The 19981-nt window shown below is 38.9% G+C and overlaps 1 protein-coding gene across 6 annotated transcripts in view; it reads left to right on the top strand.

Annotated features, from left to right (window-relative positions):
- Positions 1-19981, top strand: part of ITSN1 (intersectin 1) — a 147322-nt gene that overhangs the window by 14450 nt on the left and 112891 nt on the right. For all 6 annotated transcript variants that reach the window (XM_052794726.1, XM_052794722.1, XM_052794723.1 and 3 more), the window contains exon 2: positions 18740-18799. In XM_052794726.1, the coding sequence (XP_052650686.1) occupies positions 18772-18799 (28 nt within the window). In that variant the 5' untranslated portion in view covers positions 18740-18771. The remainder of the gene's footprint in view (positions 1-18739; positions 18800-19981) is intronic.

The raw sequence follows: 19981 nt of genomic DNA, 5'->3' as shown, positions 1-19981 counted from the left end.
TTTTTCTTTTCCCAAAGGGGGACAAGTTAGTTTTGAAGCAAAAGTTCAGATTCTTTCCCCTGCAAGTAGCTAACTCTTCTTTCCAGTAAGTTCATTTTGTCTTTTGCCCTTCGTTTCAAGCTCCAGTAAATGCCATGTATATTTTCCAGGAGAGTTGAAAACTAGGTTGTTGAGTTTTTGAGAAAGACTTTTTTTGTCTGATGAAGGTTTGATTTTAAGTGCTTCAGTATATGGGGTTTTTGAATAGCTGAAATATTGACAACTTAATTTTTAAGGTAAAATATCTTAAGCCTACACTTCTCCTACAGACAGGTGACTACAAGAAAATCTTGCTTCCCGTTTTAGAAGGTAACTTACTAGCTGTAATGATTGGTGAAGGAGTGGATGCTTCATTATAATGCCAGTTTTCATTTTCAGGTCTTAACTCAGAAGGTAAATAATCAGAAATGTATTTTTAGAATCCAAAGTTTATTTTTAAAATCTTGTCAGTTGCCAACTCTTAGAGTATGCTGTGCTGTACTGAAGCCAGCCAGTGTGAGTTGAAAAATTACTGCTGAACGTACTGCCAATTATGCTAGACTCTGCTCTTCCAAACTTCCTTCACAGCTGTCCCCAAGCCTCTTCTGATGATGCCTCTGCTGCAGAAAATGGCCCTCAAGCTATCTTCTGTTGGAGTCATAAGACTCAATTTCAAGGTAAACTTGCCCCTATTTTTAGCAAGCCAGATTGAGAAATAAAGTAATCCTGATCCTGGTTCAAGAGTGAAAGCACCTTAAAAGTTACGGTAGCTTCTAGAGTAGGTTGAATGAATGGGGACTGTAATCATTTTAGCTGTCAGGTTTTAATCCACTACTGCAAGTGTGAGCTATAAGTTGTGCAAACTTGTATTCCTCCTGTGCTATAAATTGTACAAACTTTTTTATATCTGTCATTCTTGCATGAAGATATGTTAACATTTGTACTGGAAAATAAATGTCATTTGTAATCTTAAACTACAGATCTCTCCTCTGCTATTTCTTTCCCCATGTATAAATATATTTATACATATGTAAACCTGATTCATGACCTACAGATGTGATCCTGTTAATGAAGTGAGGTGGATTCCTGTTCTTCAATAAAAAGAGGTTCCTCTTTCTCCAAGCAATTTTTGGTACCTAGCAATATTATTTTATTGCTATATTAATATTAAGTGCCTGTTTGAATGACCAAAAAGTGGAGAATCTTGAAAAACTAATGTTACTTACTCAATATGTTTTTTTAGAAGAAATCTTACTAGGGTATTGTTTTCAGTTTGTGAGAATTGATAACTGAATTAGGTATGACATATGTCTGTCATGGATACTGTGCTCTCTGGGCGGGAAAGAGTGACTTATGAGAACTACTTAGTCAAATTAGATTAGTAGATTATAGTCACCTAAACAGCTAGAAAAAATGAGAATCCTGTGTGTAAAGTCCCATTTTAAGATGAGATCAAAACTGGTCAACCAGAGTACAAAAAACTACCTTACAAAAAGGCAGAAGAATTTCTTAAATTCACTTTTTAAAATTTGAGTAAGATTAAAACTGCTGCAAGTAAGAAACGTCCTTTGTATCAGGAGAACTAAATTCACTAAAATACCTCCATTATGGTAGAATATGTATAACATCCCTTCTGTTTTATGTAGTTAAATGTTTTTTCAATCTTATTACATACATGTACACATATATTTTATGTCAGCTGTTTATTTTAGAATCTGTCTGAACTTTGGCTACATGCTTTATCCTGAACTTGAAATCAGCATAGAAAGGAAGGAGCTATCTTGAACTTAAGCTTAAGACTAGACGTATTTTTTTCTGGTTTGGGAGACATATCAGTATATTGGTTGCTATCAGTGTATGTCTTCTACCCTATCAGTCTTGAGACCACAAGAGAGAATAATACGCTGAAGATACACACTTGGTAACTGTTTAAATTGATACTAGAGGTGGCATCTTTGATTCCCTGCAAATTGTGGCTTTGTCTTCACATATGCTAACTTTCAGTGAACCAAAGTAAGCTCACGGCAACAAATATACCTAGAGATAACTGTCTGGGTGAGATGTAGCGCTAATGACTTCTGTAGGAATTTAAAGTTCACGCATTTAACAAGATGGCTGGAGTCTTTCACTTCTTCAGCATTTGTGTCCTACAAGAACCTTGTTCAGGGCTTGTATTTTGAGGGAAGATGAAAAAGAAGGGGTCTTACAATCCTATTGACTACTTTAAAAAAGAAATCTACTAATCTCTAGGCAAGTTAGATCCTAAAACAAAGTTCTGTCTTCAGATCATCGTTTTGTGTCATCACTGGGTGATGGGTGTAACATCATCTTCTGAGCATATTTGATCTCTTCTCAGAAGTGTGAAACTTGGAAACCTTAATCTTTTTGAGGTTTTACCTGAGTGCTTAAGAGCTGTGGGAGTTTGATGGAGGAAAGGGATGAGTTGTGTTTGAACTATGAGGTGGATGAATTTTGAAGTCTGCTGTAGCATGATGCCCTTCCTGTGCTTTTATCAGGCTTGACTTGCTTCATTCTTTGTTGGCCCTCCTCTCTATGACCTTTCTTTACTACTCCCCATATAAATGTTTCATCTCTTCACTTACTTTTTTCTATCCCTGCCTTTGCTGAGGAAACAAGTCTCTCTAGGATGCAGAGTTCAGGGTGTCTCTTCATAGTAATCAACCTGTTGCCACCACAAAACTTCAGTGAATAAGGATCATATTGTTACATACCAGCAGAACTTATGTGTGTAGTTGGGCACTGATTAACAGTTAGCATGTTAAAAACTTGCAAATCTGAGGGTTTTTAAGGAGTTCAGTGGGCTTGTTTTCATAGCTGTCTTCACTTTCTGCTTGCATCAAACTTGAAAGGTTTTTTAGATCTATTATACTGGGAAATCAGAGCATTGTATTACAATTTTGCAGTTTGATTTTTTTTCCTAGTCGAAGACAGCCCCACAACCATAATGTGACTTGTAACAAATTTTCCTGATTACTAGGTACTGAAAAACAGATGACTTTCGAAGTACCCACAGGGGAGAAATTTGTAAGCTACATTAAGTAAACCTCCCCATGCTGCAGATTTGTGACTTAGAGTAAATAAACCATTAGCACTAACAATAACGTTAATGTTCTTATCCTCTTTAAAGAAAGGAATTTTTATCCTGGAAAGAGGTATTAAAGCATTTCAGTACAGGGAAATGACTCTTTTCAGTATTATTAACTATACAGACTTATTTGGTTATTTACAGAAGGACCGTAACAAAGTAGCCTGCTTTCCAGATCAAGCATGAAAAATGCCTGTGCATATGGTGCCCTCCCCCTGTAACCTGCATTCATCAGAGAAGCCATCTTAGGGGCTGTAAATATTTATATACTGAGAATGAGCACCTCTTTTCTAACTGCTTGATATATGTGTCTTTTAAAAAAATGTCCTGTCTTCTGTATCCAGGTTTTTTTTCTTGGAGTTGGTTTGTTTGTGTGCGTGTCCTGGTTCTTTCTTGCATAGGCTTGAAATAATTCCCAACCCTTGGCAGAAATGCAGAGTGTTTGTAGCCTGGAACTTGGTGGCACTGTGTGTGAGTGATCCCGTTGCTCCCTCGACTGCTCAGCAGTTAGACAGTGCTCCTGTGGAATAGTGTTTGCAACATCCAGCTTGTTATGACTAAAGCTGAAATCTGTCTGTTCTTCTAATAAACTCTTGCTTCTACCTATCTCTTCCTGTAGTGAGGAAAACCTTAACCTCACTGTATGTGTGCTTTGAAGGAGTCTGTGTTGCATAAATACTTGCACCTCAACTCTAGTGAAATATGTGGAAAGCCTTCCTTTTTTTGTGTCTGTTTTTATCATTTCTTTGCTGCCTCTGAACTCATTATTAACACTGGTAATATATTCAGCAGGATTATTCCTGTCCTCATATCTTAACATTTGAATCTTTTACCCCAACCAAGGATTGAAACTTTTCCAATTGTTGTTGAGATGTAGGAGACTGATTCATGTGGAACTGATAGAAAGCACACTTGTCATCTGGAAAGGAAACTTGTCACATGCCCTTACACAATTTTTTGTGCCATTCAACTGCACTAGCAGTCAATTGATAATTGTTTAATATAAAAATAGGATTTATAAGTTAGAATATGCTTTTAAAAAGTTTTAAATATGTATGTACTATTTACCGTTTCATCTTGCAAAACATTTTTTCTTTCCCTTATCCCATTGCATATATAAATTGCCTAGCCTTGTGGACACATCGGAAATGTTTTTGCTCTTTTGTGAAAATTGCTTGTAGGCATTTTGGAGGGGAATCGGTATCCTGACAGAAAAAGGAAACAGAAAAACCTTACTTCAGGATATCCCTGTCTTATGCCGTTAAGCCCTTTTTACTTCAGGTCATTAGTGTGTTTTTAAGCATATTTTAAGTCGGAGATGTTACCTCCAGCAATTGAGCTTTAACATATTTAATTTCTTGTTTAAGCTTTATGCAACTTTTGTATTCTTGACAATGTAAGAGAATCCTTTACCCTCCATATGTACTGTTGTCTGATAAGCAACCTTCTAGTGTAAGGAAATACCTTAATTTTACAAATGCCCAAGGGTCTGTCCTTATCACTATGTGAAAAATATTACAGGAAGTTTCACTATCTGTTCATCCAACATTTGCATTTCTTCCCAATAAAGCTGCTATTTGAAGTGCTGTTTTGTCTTTTCACTGTCTGCTGGAAGCATGTTTGTGTTAAATGTTACCTAAGGATAGTAGTATACCATCAAGCAGGTCTTTGGAATATTTTTTTTCCAAAGGTGTCTTTTCCTTTATCAAACTACATAAGTTAATGCTTTAATTGGGTTTGTTTTAAAAGAAGTATTTCATTTTTTTGTAAAGCTGAGAACCAATGATCCTGCTCATGGAAAAGAGTTCTAGATCTTAGCACAAGTAAAGCTCTAACTAAATAAAAAAGTCTGCTTCATAAAAGAAATGAAGCTTCAGTAACTAACTCCTTGCAATATGTCAACTGCTTTAGACTCAAGTATGTTCTCTATATTCACCTGGGAACTATTATATGTGTTGTTTTATTACTGAAGCTCTTTAAATATTCTGCTAAACATGCCTGCCTATAGGTGATCTTCAATTTTAGAGACTGAGGAGGATTATTGAATTGTATCCTGTATAGCAGGTACTGCTTATTGTGTATGTTTCTTATTTGAAGTAGAAAAGAGACTGTGTCCTCTTCTGTAATCTCTTTTTAAACACAATTTATCACGATTTCCTTGACTGAAATGTAGCATTGGTAATTTATTCACTGTGTTACTGTTTTTAGAGAACTTTGGCCAAGTCCTCTTAAAGCCTGTAGTGTGCTGAATAAGTAGAAGCCAAAATTTGGTAATCTTTGTATGAGTCAGTCCACACATACTTTCAGTATTTATATATATTCATATTATATAAAAATAATTTCATAAGTCAGAACAGTTTTGTCTGTTCATGCTTTTTCTAATTCTTTGACATTTCCTATGTAGTCTCTAATATTTCCTGAATGGTCAGGATCATCTACAGATGGAATACTGTTTTCTTCAAATAAGTTAGTATGTTGTCATGGGTTGACCTTGGCTGGCTGCCACATGCCCACCCAGCTGCTCACTCACTCCCCTCCTCAACAGGATGGGGGAGAAGATGGGGTGAAAAAGCCCATGGGTTGGGATAAAGACAGGGAGATTACATAACAATTACTGTCATGGGCAAAACAGACTTGACATGGGGAAAACAAATTTAATTTATCACCAGTTAAAATAAGTTGGGATAGTGAGAAACAAAGACAAATTGAAACAATACCTTTCCCTCTCCTTTATCCTAGGCTCAACTTTACTCCTTCATTCCTGATGCCTCTGCCTCCCTCACACCCCAAGCAGCACCTGGGGGTGGCAAATGGGGGCTGTGGTCAGTCCTTAACAGCTCCTCTCTGCTGCTTCTTCCTCTGCATGCTTTTTCCCCTACTCCAGCATTGATCCTTTTCACAGGCTGCAGTCCTTCAGGATAAACCTGCTCCAGCCTGCGGTCCTCCCTGGGCTGCAGTGTGGATATCTGCTCCATTGTGGTCTCTCCATGAGCTGCAGGGCAATACCTGCTTCAACATGGTCTCTCCATGGGCTGCAGTGGATCCCTGCTGGGGTGCCTGGTGCACCTCCTCTTGTGGGTGCTCACAGGGCTGTTTCTCATGCTTTTCCACTCACTGCCAGGCAGTGTTTTCCCCTTTCTTACACAGGTTTTCCCTGAGGTGCCACCATCTTGGCTGAGGGGCTCAGCTGTGCACTGCAGTGGGTCCACTGGAGCCCCAGAGAGGCTACCCCTGCAGCTCCCCACTGCCCGCACCTGCACTCTACATAACTGTTCAAACTCATCCTTGTAACAAAAAGGATTTAACCTTACTGTTTGATGCTAACTGACATGGCACTCTGTGTAGATACCCACACATAAGACGTTTGTGCTACATATATATTATTTTTATAGCTATATACTTTTTATTACATCTAAATTATATGTGTTGCTTGTGATGAAATCAAAAGGGTCAGATAACTGGGGTCAACGCAGTACTTGGATCACCGCATTGTACACAAATACATTTGATCACCTTATAGTGCTGGGGTCAGGACTGTACCTGTGTGTTAGTGCCACAGAACAGAGAATTTCCTGGTGTGTGCTGCATCGGTAGCTTTATAGGTCAATAAGATGTTTTTAGCTCAATATGAGAATCCTCATAATTAAATCTTGAGAAATTTAAGTGCTTGCTTAGTCAGTGTAACCCCAACAACTGGAACTATAACTTTCTGTGGAGTGTTTGTGACCCCTTTCTCTGGGAGGCACTGTTGTGAAGAAAAAAGTAGTTTCCAAAAAAGTTAGGAAAGCATCCTCATTTTCAGGATTTGTTTTAATGCCTGTTTTGTTCTTGCCCCAAAGAACAAGCTTCTCTCACAACATGCCGCTCAGTGGTGTTGAGCAATTCACTGGTAAGTGATTTCTTTTTGAAACGATTTTTTTTTTCTTTTTGAAAACAAAAACAATGAGTGAGTCTTTGCCATTCATCTTCATTGTTTTGGGGTCTTTTCTTTTGGTGAAGTGCAGGGAGGTTAGCTATCCCTTAGTGATGCTACTCATGTTCAGGGCAGGTTCAAGGAATGCTTATATATTTTACAAGGTCTCCTTCAGAGAGTTTTGCCCTGAGATCAAAGTTCTTGAACTGACATTCTCAAGGAAATCTATATGACTAATTAGAAGAAAAAAATAGAGGAGTAAGCCACAGAGAATGACTGCTGTCAACCTGTGTCTGAACAACTTGGTTAAGTGTGACCAGAAGGAAGGTGCGTAACAGGAACACTTGTCTAAATGACATAATATATGTCTGTTCTTGGATCTGAAAGTGCTCCTAATGTCATGCAGAAAAGTTAGGAAGACAGAGCTTTGAAGAAATTCAGAGCAGAAGGTACATGTGTAGGAGATGTTGGCTACTTCAGTCAATAGTGATGTGGTCAGACACAACTACTGAGATGCTCATAAGGCTTGGTAGACGCTGGGTAATTTCTCCTATTAAAGCACTATTTTGAAAATCTGCTTGACAAATCTGCTATAGCAAACTGCTTTTGCCATACCACTGCATTTATTTAACTGGTGATCCCCTTTCCTCTAAAAGTTCAGAAGAGCAGATGCTTACAGAGGACAAACTGACCTACACTGGAGCAGTTCAAAGGACAGAGCCATCTGTGCCTTCTCTTATATCACCAACTTTATCCTATCTCTGCCCTACTAGACCTTTTTCTTATGGTTTTGCCTAGGAGGAAGGGAAAGGGAGTGGACACACAGATCCTGAACTCTCTCAACTTACACTTGTGCTGACTCTGGGCTTTTTCTTTGTACGTACCCTTCCCCCAGCATAACTGTTACTTTGGGGCAGAGATGGAGAATGTGAAGTGAAAGAACTCAGAACATCTGATTTTTTTTTTTTTCCTTTTTTCATTGTCCCCACTTCAAATGATCTGCTATCAAGTTCAGACAAGAATGGGGATTTGCACAGCGTAGTTACATGGGATTAGTTTAGGCCTACCAGTAATGAAATCTTGAGGTAGAAGACCATCACTGCTGTCCAAAAAAGACTTGATGGCTCTGACCTATTCCTTTGGCTGTCCTCATTTCTCTAAGAACATCAAGCTGGCTTATGAGTCCTTTGATTCTGATCTGTCTAATGTTACAGACAGTTATGTTGGCCTAGTCAGAAAGGGGGAACACAGATCTAGACTGTGTCCATAATTTCTTCGCTTTTCAGTCCTGTGACTGAAAACACAGCTCACATGTCCGTCATCTCCAGCCCCCTATCACTTCTGAGCTCATGCAGGGGTGTGAAAAAAGGAATCCTTGCTGTTAGGGTGGCTTTAGCTGCAGTGGAGGTAAGTAGCAATGATAGATTAAAATGATGCATTGAGAAGGCAGGAACACTGGAGTAATGCTGGACCAATATGGTGAAACATGGGAGAGTTCATGCAGAGTTGCATAGTGGGAATCTGTAGGAAAGAGGGGAAAGAAATTTATCAGCTACCCTCTGGTATATTTACATGAACTTCTTGACTTGCAAGTAATATAGCAGTGTCCACCTCACTATAGGAGGTGGCCCAAAGGGGTGCGGAAGCAGTTGTGCTGTGATAGTTGATGTAGGAATAAGCAAAGGGTTAATCTGCAAAAAAAAAAAAATAGTAATATTATTCTGTAGTCGGCTATTTCTTGCTGAGGCAATAAAGGAAGAAACAAGGTTACTTGTTATGTGGACTGGAGAGATTAGAAATCTGATAAGGGAAAAATGCCTAGTCAAATAGAGGTGATCCAGTGCTGCATTGGGCTTTCAAAACAACTGTGCTCTACTCTCTGAAAAGCTAGAGTTAAAAAGTTAAGGGTGGCTAAGTTAAAGGTGTGATGTGACTATCAGCCTCTTAGAATAATTTATTGGTTTGGATTTGTGTGGCAGGGTTTTTGGTAGTGGGGGAGGGGCTGCAGGGGTAGCTCCTGTGAGAAGCTGCTAGAAACTTCCCCAGCTCCAAGTTGGACCTGCCTCTGGCCAAGGCTGAGCCCATCAGCAATGGTGGTGGCAATAACATATTTAAGAAGGAGAACTTCTTAATTACTGTGGGGGAGGAGATTGGAATGTGAGAGGAACACCTATGCAGACACAAGGTCAGTGAAGAAGGAGGGGGAGGAGGTTGATGCCCCTGCAGCCGGTGGTGAGATGGCAGGCTGTCCCCCCCCAGCCCATGGAGGTGAGCGGGGAAGCAGATGCCCACCTGCAGCCCGGGGAGAGAGGAGCCCACGCTGGAGCAGGGGGATGTCCCCCAAGATGGCTGTGACTCCATGGGAAAGCCCACGCTGGAGCAGTCTGTGACTGAAGATCGGCCCGTGGAAAGGATCCATGCCAGAGAAGTTCGTGAAGGACTGCAGCCCACGGGAAGGACTCACGTTGGAGAAGTTTGTCTTTGGGAGAAGGACCCCATGCTCGAGCAGGGGAAGAGTGAAGAGTCCTCCCCCTAAGGAGGAAGGAGCAGCAGAGACAATGTGTGGTGAACTGACCCCAACCCCCATTCCCTGTCCTCCTGTGCCACTGGCAGGGGGGAGGAGGTGGAGAAAATTGGGAGTGGAGTTGAGCTGGGAAGGAGGGAGGGGTGGGGGGAAGGTGTTCTAAGGTTTGGGTTTACTTCTCATTATCCTTGTTTTGATTTGATTTGTAGTAAATTAAATTGATTTTCTTTCTTCCCCAAGTTGAGCCTGTCTTTTACCTGTGACCGACCATAAGTGGTAGGTGATCCCTCCCTGTCCTTGTCTCAACCCACGAGCTTTTCTTTATATTTTCTCCTCATCCTACCAGGGCTGGAGGGGAGGAGTGAGCAAGCGGCTTCATGGTGCTTTGTTACCGGCTGGGCTTAAACCACAACATATATTAATATACAAATAACATAAAACTAGCACTTAGGTATTACAGGCCACTCAGACATTGCTTTCCTTTGGCTAAGGCTGGACTCCAGGCTTTGGCCACTTTCCCCTTTTATTCCAAGTGTATCTTCTAAGTGCCATTTCTTAGTGATCCTTGAGCCATGGAGACAGACAGATTAACAGTTCTGAAATAAAGCATGACTGTCTTCATTTTATGTAATGTAAATAGCAGAACCAATCTGCTTTATCTGATTCTATTAGCATTCAGTATAACTATAAACCGTTACTTACTGGCATTTGAGATCACTGCTCAAGTTCATGTTTGCGAAACAAAATAGACTTTGAGGATCTAAGAGAGCACAATACTTTAATAACTAGCAGTGATATAATGCATTTCCTTGTCTTCCTTACTGAATCATTCTTGAAGTTAATGCCAGGCTACTGTTAAGGCTATTGTATAGATGTGGCATGTATTCCTAACTCCATAATTCTTGTGTTTCAGATTTTTAGTTTTAGAACTTGTTTTGAAGGGGGAGGAGTCAGAACTTGCCAACTGCAATTATGTTAATGAAGCTTTTTAACAAAAAAAACCCCACACCAAAACCAAACAAAAAAAGAAAGCAGCTTATTACTACACCTCTGTAAGTAAAGACAACTAAAAAGAAAAAAATAAAGTTGTGAGTGCTAAGAAACTACTAGAAGTTCGTTCTAAAAAATAGGAAAAGAATTTATACTTTACAAGGTCTGGTGGTTCAGAATGAAGTCAACAAATGTTAAAGTGACAATAAAACAAGATATTTATTTTATTTCTTAATAAGGGTTTTAGAAACAGTTGAGTGATGCAGTGGATTTTGCATCAAGTTAAGTCTTTTAAAATGAAAGCCAGTCATATCTTTAAAAAGATACTGTAATTCAGTCACAGATCACTCGGTACTGGAATTACTGGATGAAATGCTGTCAACATTAAAAACAGAAGCAGCCATTCAAATTGTGCTAGCTAGACTATACAACAAAATGATCTTATCACTGCAGCCTTTGCTTGCTTTCCTCCTGATGTTAATTCCGTTTGATTAAACTGGGAACTCCTTAAGGGAAAGACTTTTGCTTTGGTTATATAGCCTGTACTCTCCTGAAATATTTAACTATAGTGCTTGGGAGCTATTTGAGTACTGCTGATAATATGTAGTCATTGGCAACATTTCTTACAAGGGTGAAGATGCAGAGTGTAATGACACTGGATGATCTCCAGTTCTTTAACTTCTCATTTCCAACCTTCTAATTTAGTTTTTCAGCTGCTTGTAATACCCATGTGCAAAATATGTTCTCGTGGTTCATGATCAGACTGAATTAGGTTTCTGTTCCAAGTTACACTATAAACTTTTACTGTAAATTAGAATGCTTTCCTGACATAGTTTCCCCAGCTTTGAAATGGGGATTGTCATTCTCATTTGCTTCAGAAGGGATGATATTAATGCCAATAACCAGTTATGTAATTGCTTCTCATGTATTGGAAGAAGAAAAGGACTAAATTTTCAAGGAATTAATCTCTGAACTCTCTTGTATGTTTGTTAAAGACAAATTCTGAGCACCTTGCTCAGGTTAAATGAATAATTATTAATATTGATATTTAGATGTCAGTTAATACCTTCACCCAGAAGTGTATGAGTTAATATAGCCCAGAAAACTCAGTACTGTTTTAATGAAAGACAAATTGTGGAAAACAGCAAGCCAGCTGTTAATCTGGGTGGCAAAAAAGTCTGTTGTCTGATCTTAAACTTGTCTGAGAATTTTGAGCAGTATAGGTCTGATTTCACCAAGAATGTTCTTCATAACCATCCTCTTGAACTTTGATCCTAAGGTCTTGAAGTGATAAAATGTGTTTTGGACAGTGTGTCCCTCATGTAGTATTTCAGCAAGAACAGACAAAAACCTGGTAGTTCCTGTGGAAGTAGTTGTGGAGGGCTTTCCTGCAGAAACAGTTAAAGCTTACGTGACTGAAAAAGATAAAGTGGCAGTGCCATGGCAAGAGAATAAACAATGTCCTTAACTGCTTGCAAATTTGTTGTACACGAAAACACCATTTTTGTTGTTAGTCTGGGGCTTCCACCACAGTTGTTGATGAATGTCCTCATTTTTCCTGTTTTTAGAAAGTAAGGAGTTCTTTATTTGTTAGACTCTTGAGCTGTCTCCTGACTTACAGTGGAGAAAAGAGTGCCTTGCTATTACACCTGTTGCCTGCTTGTGGGTTTATAGTGATTTTTCTTCCTTTGTGGTCAGGTTATCCTTTCCCCATAGCAGAAGATAGATGCTGTGAATACAGAAGTGACCTTCTCAGCAGTTTGATCATTGCCACGGGTGTTGAAAAGCATTTGCAATGGTGACTAGTTTTGTTAATCTCATTTGGGTGCTTGGCAGAAATACAAGAAACAGTAGAACTTAACAGTTGTGAAGATTTTTATAGTTAGAAGTCATTCCTGTAAAGAGCAGAAACTCTGAAAAGTTTGACTGAAACTGGTAACTGTATTAATGATCTAATTTCCAAAGAGCAAGAATCAAACTTATATGAATGTCTCAAACTGGTTTTGTTTTCCAGCATCTGTCTAAAATTACCAGGCTTTGCTGAAACTATCAGAGTCCTTTTATTAATAGTAGCCTAAAGGCTTTCCCTTGTAATATGGGAAAACAACTAAAACCTGCTGTTAGTCTGTGATATGCTCACATGACATCCTGCTTTGGGGTATTTTGTCATAATTTGGAATTCTTGAGAAGGATGTGGGGTTTTTATCTGGTTGGTTTTGTTTCTTTTATTCCTGTAGGAGGACGAAGGTGACTGATAAGTTGCCTCAGGAATTGCTTCTTGAATTGTATGCCCAAATTATGTTGTGAATGATTGCTTAGGAATAGAAATGCTGTGCTGCATTTTAGGTAATACAAAAATAATGATCTTTTTTGTGTCAAACTTGTCCATATGAACACACATAGCACTGAAATAGCTAAATTGCTCTTAATTAATATCTTCTATGGCTTTATTGCAGTTTTCTATGTAAACCTGTTCTTAAAAGAGCACAGATAACTTTAAATGGAAACTATAATAAAGTTTTGAGCCACGTTGTTTAAGTCCACATGTAATATGCAGTAGAAGGAATTTTCATACATGTCTGACTTTCATGCATAAGTGTTGTTAGTGTAGTTGTTTTCATCCTGATCATTTTTTCAAGGTAAAAACTTATCTAAGACATCAGTACTTAAATTTAGATATGGTCTGGGCTTATGTGCATATGGAGTTAGTCTCTGTGTGTGTTTCAGTTTTACATTTATACGAATAACTTTTAGTCTAGAAAGTCCTCCTTTAAGTTTAAGGAGGAGCAGAATGTTAAAAGAGTACTTCTTGTATATATATGAGTACTACTTGTATATAGAATATTGGTTTATGAGAAGAGAGTAAATTATTTGGAGTGAGGGATGGGAAATAAAATATTTCTGGGCTTATCTACAATAGTATAAGATGGAAGATAGAGCACTAACAGCTGAGATGGCTGGGCATTTTCTTGTCTCCCTCACTTGGAGCTCGGTGTACGCAAATTTTTCTCATAAACTAACTTATGCATTTTAAATGTATGTCTTAACACTCTCTCTGTATATAAAAATAATTGTGTAGATTATGAAAGTTCTAATTGTACAGAATATAAAAGTTATGCCTGTCTGAATGCCTTGGTCCTGATGTTTGTTCTACACTTTACATCCATGTGCCAGTATGACATTTCATCATCCCCTATGCTCAGGCATGGGGAAAGCTTCCTTGTGCTCTGAAGTCCATGGAAGATCACGGATGGGAGGACTGTATTTGTTCCAGTAGGCTTACCAGAGTGGAAGACAATCAGGGCTGAGGACCTACCTTCAAGTATTGGCCATCTCCTTACCTCTGAGAAATAGTATTGGTCCCCAGGCTGAAAAACGTAGTCTCATCTGGTCTTATCAACCCCATTATTTTTCAGAGATTACACTCTCCTATTTCTCCACTTTCCTTGCTGGAAATGTTCACTCTCAGACTTTGTGGGCTTTCCACCTCCCAAGTGACAGAGAGGTAAAACCTCTGAACACAGCAGATGTTGGGTAAAACTGGAACAATGCTTACAACCAACATCCTTTCTGCCTGCTCGTAACAACATAATATAATAATCCTGAGCAGAAAAGAATTACAGAGAGCAGATGCGTATAATGGGTCTTGTGTGCATTTGCAAATTATTGATCTACTGGAACATCATTTGTTCATTACGCTGCTTTCACTGACCTGAGAACACAAACGTGTTATGGTGCTGCACAGACCTTTGTGGGGAGAGGGAATGCAGTATGGTTGATGTGGGTACCACACTGAATTTGAAAGCTGGTGTGTATGCCTTTTCTGGACAGTTGGGAAGTACAGAACTTGTGAATGATCATCGTGTTTAGTGGTTTATAGTATGTGTAGATTAGATGTATATCTCTGTTGTTTATAGGTTGTTGTATGTTAGAAGGAAGTATTTAATGTTGGATCTGTTTGTCAAATCTCAGTGCGGTGATGCCTTAAGCTTTTTTGTGGACAAGTGAGGGAGAGTAGCTCAATGCTCTTTATTGTTCTTTCTAAAAGCAGTATAAAATATCCGTTGCATCTTCTGATTCTTGCGGAAAATAAACTATTTGATGGACTGTTATTTAACAGTTCATTACTAGCATAATTTTGCTTATGGAAAGAGTTTTGGGCTGGCTTTCTAAGGAAACAGTGCATACAATTGACTGACAGTGCAGCTGTGGTTCCCCTTATTGTCTCTCCTTCTTCCTGCTTGAATAATTTCTAAACTCATTGGTCAATGTCAATTGAATTTGTTAGAGTTCAAAAAATTGCTGAGATATCTAAGTTCCTACAAATAATGAATATTAGTAGTTAGATAGAAATTACTGCTTTCCTGAAGGGAATGGCACAGAGCTCAGTTTACCTATTCTGTTTTTCTGTCAGCTTTCTGGTCAGTTGGTTCCTACATAATTTTTGTTTTGTCCTACTGTGTATTCTTTCTTGTTGGGGGTGTCGGGAGGAATAAGGAAGGCAGAGGAGTTAACACTGTTGTGGAACTGGTAGAGATTAGGGTACAAGGATGCAGATCTTGAACAACTTGTTACTATTTCAAAATAATGTTGCAAATTGATGTGTCAGTGCTTGTATTTCCATTACAATAATTTACAAATATATGATAAATTTATAATATAATGACTATGCCAGATCCTTTTTGGATGAATAATATCTGGTCTCCATCCCAGAGACCTTCAACCTAAAAGCCAGAGTCATAGAGCAGCCTGAGTCAGAATGGACCTTGAAAGATCATCTGGTCCAACCTTCTGTGGGAGAGGGAGCATAGATGAGATTATCTAGCACCCTGTCCAACCGCATATTGAAAACCTCCAGTGATGGGGACTCTACCACATCCCTGGGCCGGTTGTTCCAGTGATTGATTGTTCTCACTGTAAAAAATTTCTTACATCGAGATTAAACCTCTGCCAGTGCCACTTGTACCCATTGCCCCTTGTCTTCTCCATGTGGCTCATTGTGAAGAGAAAGCCTCTGTCCTCTTTGTAGCTGCCCTTTAAGTACTGGACTACTGTGATGAGGTCCTCTCTGAGCCTTCTCTTCTCCAGGGATAAAAGACCCAACACTTCAGTCTTTCTTCACAGGGCAGGTTCTCCAGCTCTCTGATACTTAAAAAACTACTAAGTCAATATTGGAATGCTGTGAAATTCCTGATCTCTTTTAACCTTCATTTTCATATATAACAAACTCTGAGCTGTTGGAATCAACTGTTCACAGTTGCCACATTTAATTCCTGCAGAGTTGTGGCCCCTGGTGTCACCTTGGGCATGTAAAATGAAACCTCTGTTTATGGAAGTTGGGTGTTACATTCACAATAAACAGCAAACTTAAATTGGTCTCTTACTGGAGGACGTTGATCTTACTCTCCCTCTGTTTGCTTCCTATTGTATGTCTGTCTGCAGTCTGTTTTATTTTGGTTTTCAGTCTCTTGAGTTTAAACATAGCTTTCTGCTCCTTTTTTCCATTTTACTCATCACTATTTAACCTGCTTACTGGTAACTACACCCCCCACCCCCTGACCCCTGAAGCTCTTTAGAATGGTTTTATGCTTTCTTTGGCATCCAGCACAGGGCTAGTCTTGAGACTTCCCACTCCCTCCCCTCTTTCTGCTGTGTTCAAGGGTAGAGGAGGAATAAACTCCTGTTGTGGTTTAATCCCAGCCAGCAACTAAGCACCATGCAGCCTCTTACTCACTCACTCCCACCCAGTGGGATGGGGGAGAGAATCAGAAGAAAAAGTAAAACTCGCAGGTTGAGATAAAGAGAGTTTAATAGGACAGAAAGGAAGAAAATAATAATTATGATGATAATAATAATAAAATGACAATAATAATAATAATAATAAAATAATTGGAATATACAAAATGAGTGACGCACAATGCAATTGCTCACCATTCGCTGACCCATGCCCGGTTAGTTCCCAAGCAGTGATCCGGCCCCCCCTCCCTGAGCCAACACCCCCCAGTTTATGTACTGGCCATGATGTCACATGGTATGGAATATCCCTTTGGCCAGTTTGGGTCAGCTGTCCTGGCTCTGTCCCCTCCGAACTTCTTGTGCCCCTCCAGTCTTCTTGCTGGCTGGGCATGAGAAGCTGAAAAAACCTCAACTTAGTATAAACACTACTGAACAGCAATTGAAAGCATCAGTGTGTTATCAACATTATTCCCATCCTAAATCCAAGACATAACACTATACCAGCTACTAGAAAGAAAATTAACTCTCTCCCAGCAAAACCAGGACAACTACCAATTCCTTTGGAGTACTAGTAATCTGTGGAGGAGTATCTTCCCTTAAGTGGCTAAACACTTTCTTTTATGTGCTCTTCTGTTGCAGTATTTAAAAATATTTAAGTTTTATTAGCTTGCAAAAAAATCCCAAACCAAAACAACAAAACAAACCGAACACCACCACCACCCCTCCCCAACCCACCCTCTAGTTCTCCTTTTAAAGTCTCTTGTCGTCCCATTGCTGCCCCAAGTGATTTTCCTGTCCTTCTGCATACTCTGGGAAATTGAAGTAGGAAGAGCATTTGTGCTCTGCTGGTCTCTCTCCTGTTATCTTTTTAACACTTGAGTGTAAAAACTGCCTGTGCTGTAAGATTCAATAGTACATGTGTGGAAGTTCAGAGAACTAACCCCCCCCCCCCGCCCCCGCATTTGCTTGCTGTTTTAAAAAATAGAAACATAATAGAGGTACTGCGTGCAACAGAGTACAATAAGAAAACATAAGCAAAGGTTAAAGTGCTGTTCGTCTAGCACTTAAGAAATGCTTTTGAAAGAGCCATACTACTAAAATAGCTTATTCTGAAAACACTGTATCAGTATGAATGTGATTTTAAACTTTTGAGATAATGCTTGCTGTGCGTGAAATTAGTATCGGCTGTGTTACCTGGCATTTGGAAGAAGGTTTCTGAGTCATGTACCACACTTGGTTGCTCTGCCAAATTATGAGAAAAAAATTTCAGTATTTTTTTCATAGTTCTCTAAATTACAACTGATGGGGAGACTGGCTTACAAAAGTGCTGTGGGTTTTTCTGCAGTGACATCTGTGGAGTGTATATATAGTAGGTTCCCAAGTTGGAAGCCAGAAGAGTATGTGGGAAGTGTGAAAGGGGGATGGGGGCAAACAAGAAATTCAGACAAAAGGAAATTGTTGATGCAAGTTAATGCCTTTTCTTAGTGATATTGATAAATTTCTGCTGCTGTTCAAGCAGTCTAAATTATTCTCCTTCTGATTCTGTTTCCTTTTGCTTTTCTCCTGTTGCCTGGAAAACATGAGTGGAATCTAGTAGGACAGGAGGCTGCTTTTTCATTGTTTTGTGGCTCTGTTGCTAGCTATTGTCCTCTTGGCTCAGGCAGTTCATGTCAGTCTTTGTGCGGAGTAAGAAAAATGTTTGTCCTTTTTTCTTTAAAGATTAAATTTCTAGACTGTGTGGATTGCTTTTATTTGAAAAGCAAGCAGTGCTAACTTAAGAGTATCTCCCACTGACTAACGTATTTTTGCTTGCGATGTCACCTTTAGCACTTTTTTCATACGGATGTGCTTATTAAATTTGTGGGCTAGTTTGGGGGTAAAGCAGTATTGCAATATAGTTTCATTTTTTAATGTACTTTGTTTAAAACAAAGGAACTCGTAAGTAAGACAGTACATTTAATGAATTTTTCTGTTGGGAATAAAAAACCAGTTTGCTGACAATGTTGTATGTTTTCAAGAGTGGGAAATAGAGCCAATTTTGCTCTTAAGTAGGAGCAGAGCTCTAACACCTGGTAAAGTAATGCAGCCTTGAGCAGTGTCATTGAGATCTTTTTGTTGTTGCTGGCTTACCTCTGTTCTTTACTACATCACTGATTATTTATAAATGAAGATTGTTTTTGAGGACATTCTTGAAACAACTGAAATGTAGCTATTTGCTAGTATGAAAATGCAGTCATGGATGCATAGGGTAGTGCAAAAAATGAGACATTTAGTTCTCTTGTAAGTAACAGTTCTTACAGGTAGTATTTATATGATCCTACTTCTTCATTGCCTTTATTTTTGCTGTACTAAGTAATTATAAGGTGATACAGAAAATATACTGAAAATGGAAGACACTGTAACTGATTATTTGTTGGTGTGTGTTTGGTTTTTTTTTTCTTTTCTTTTTCAGGCATCTATTAACAAGCTAAAAGTGACAGAACCATGGCTCAGTTTCCAACACCTTTTGGGGGTAAGTTGTTTATAGTGTATTCTGAACTATTCTTATATGCAAAAACTCTGCATAAATCTGTTGCTTTCTGAATATGTTCTGTATGGAAGTGTTTATGGGTAGTGTATCTTTCTGAGATGATAGTTTATCTGATTTGTGATGTATTTGCAGACCCATTAGAGAACACACATGAAATTTTGCAGAGACATCTCAGAAGAGTCAAACAGAAAAGCTGTGCTTTATCCCTTTTTTGTGCATTGATTGATTACAGTCCTACAGTTTGTAACTGTAGGGCAGATCCAGGCCATTCAGCCACTGGCAGTAGGGTATAGCCTCATTCTGTGCTAGTTGTGGCTAAGAAGTGGATATGCTTTTTCTTTCAGGATTCCTGGACTTTTTCATTGCTAAAAAGCACAGCAGATGCCTTTGGACACTATCACTTGAAATTTCTTTTCCTTATTGTCCCGTAACCCATGTTTAGATTAGAACAAAGGTGCTGCATTTTTTAGCTCTCGATTTGTAACAGGGGAAAGTATAGCATCTTGAACTTCAGTCTTCTTGAAAGAACCAGAAAGGGCACTGGTAGCGCAATAGAGACATTACTTTTTGCTATTCACATGAAATACATTTTTAAGCCCAGTTTTGCAACCGATCTGAAGAAAGATAAAGATAAATTTCAGTGCTGAGACCTAGTAACTAGTTTGGTTACACTTAAATGTTGCATCTGTTAAGGGCTTTTCTCTGGAGATGCAGATATGATTCTTGTTATGTGCATATGTATGTTTGTGTATCCATATATACACATAAATATGCATACACACATACACAAAAAAGTGTGTGTGTGTGTATGTGTATGTATATAAATATATATGGAAGTCTAGTTTTTGGGATTGGATATAGCTAGGAAATAAATTTGTATCTAGTGTTAGTCTTTCAGTGGGAGACTTCAGGAAACACACATGTTATTCAGAGTATGCTGTTAGAGAAACCCAGTTCTTGTTAAACACAATTGATTGGATGCAATCTCTGCCAGTCTGAAAAAGTCCGTGAAACACAACAGAAGCATCTCTTTGCATGTGGTAGCTAGAACAAATGTATAATTGGAAAATGCCATTCATGGCCTAATTTATGTTGAAGTCCAGCCCTCTGAGATTAAATCTTGTTTGGTACCAGGCTTTCTCAGTTTGGGAGTTAAACTGGCTA

The sequence above is a fragment of the Harpia harpyja genome, chromosome 8 (genome assembly GCF_026419915.1).
Source record: "Harpia harpyja isolate bHarHar1 chromosome 8, bHarHar1 primary haplotype, whole genome shotgun sequence".
NCBI lineage: Eukaryota > Metazoa > Chordata > Aves > Accipitriformes > Accipitridae > Harpia > Harpia harpyja.
The sequence above is the reverse complement of the archived record's forward strand: the minus strand, read 5'-3'. Positions and strand labels throughout refer to the sequence as shown.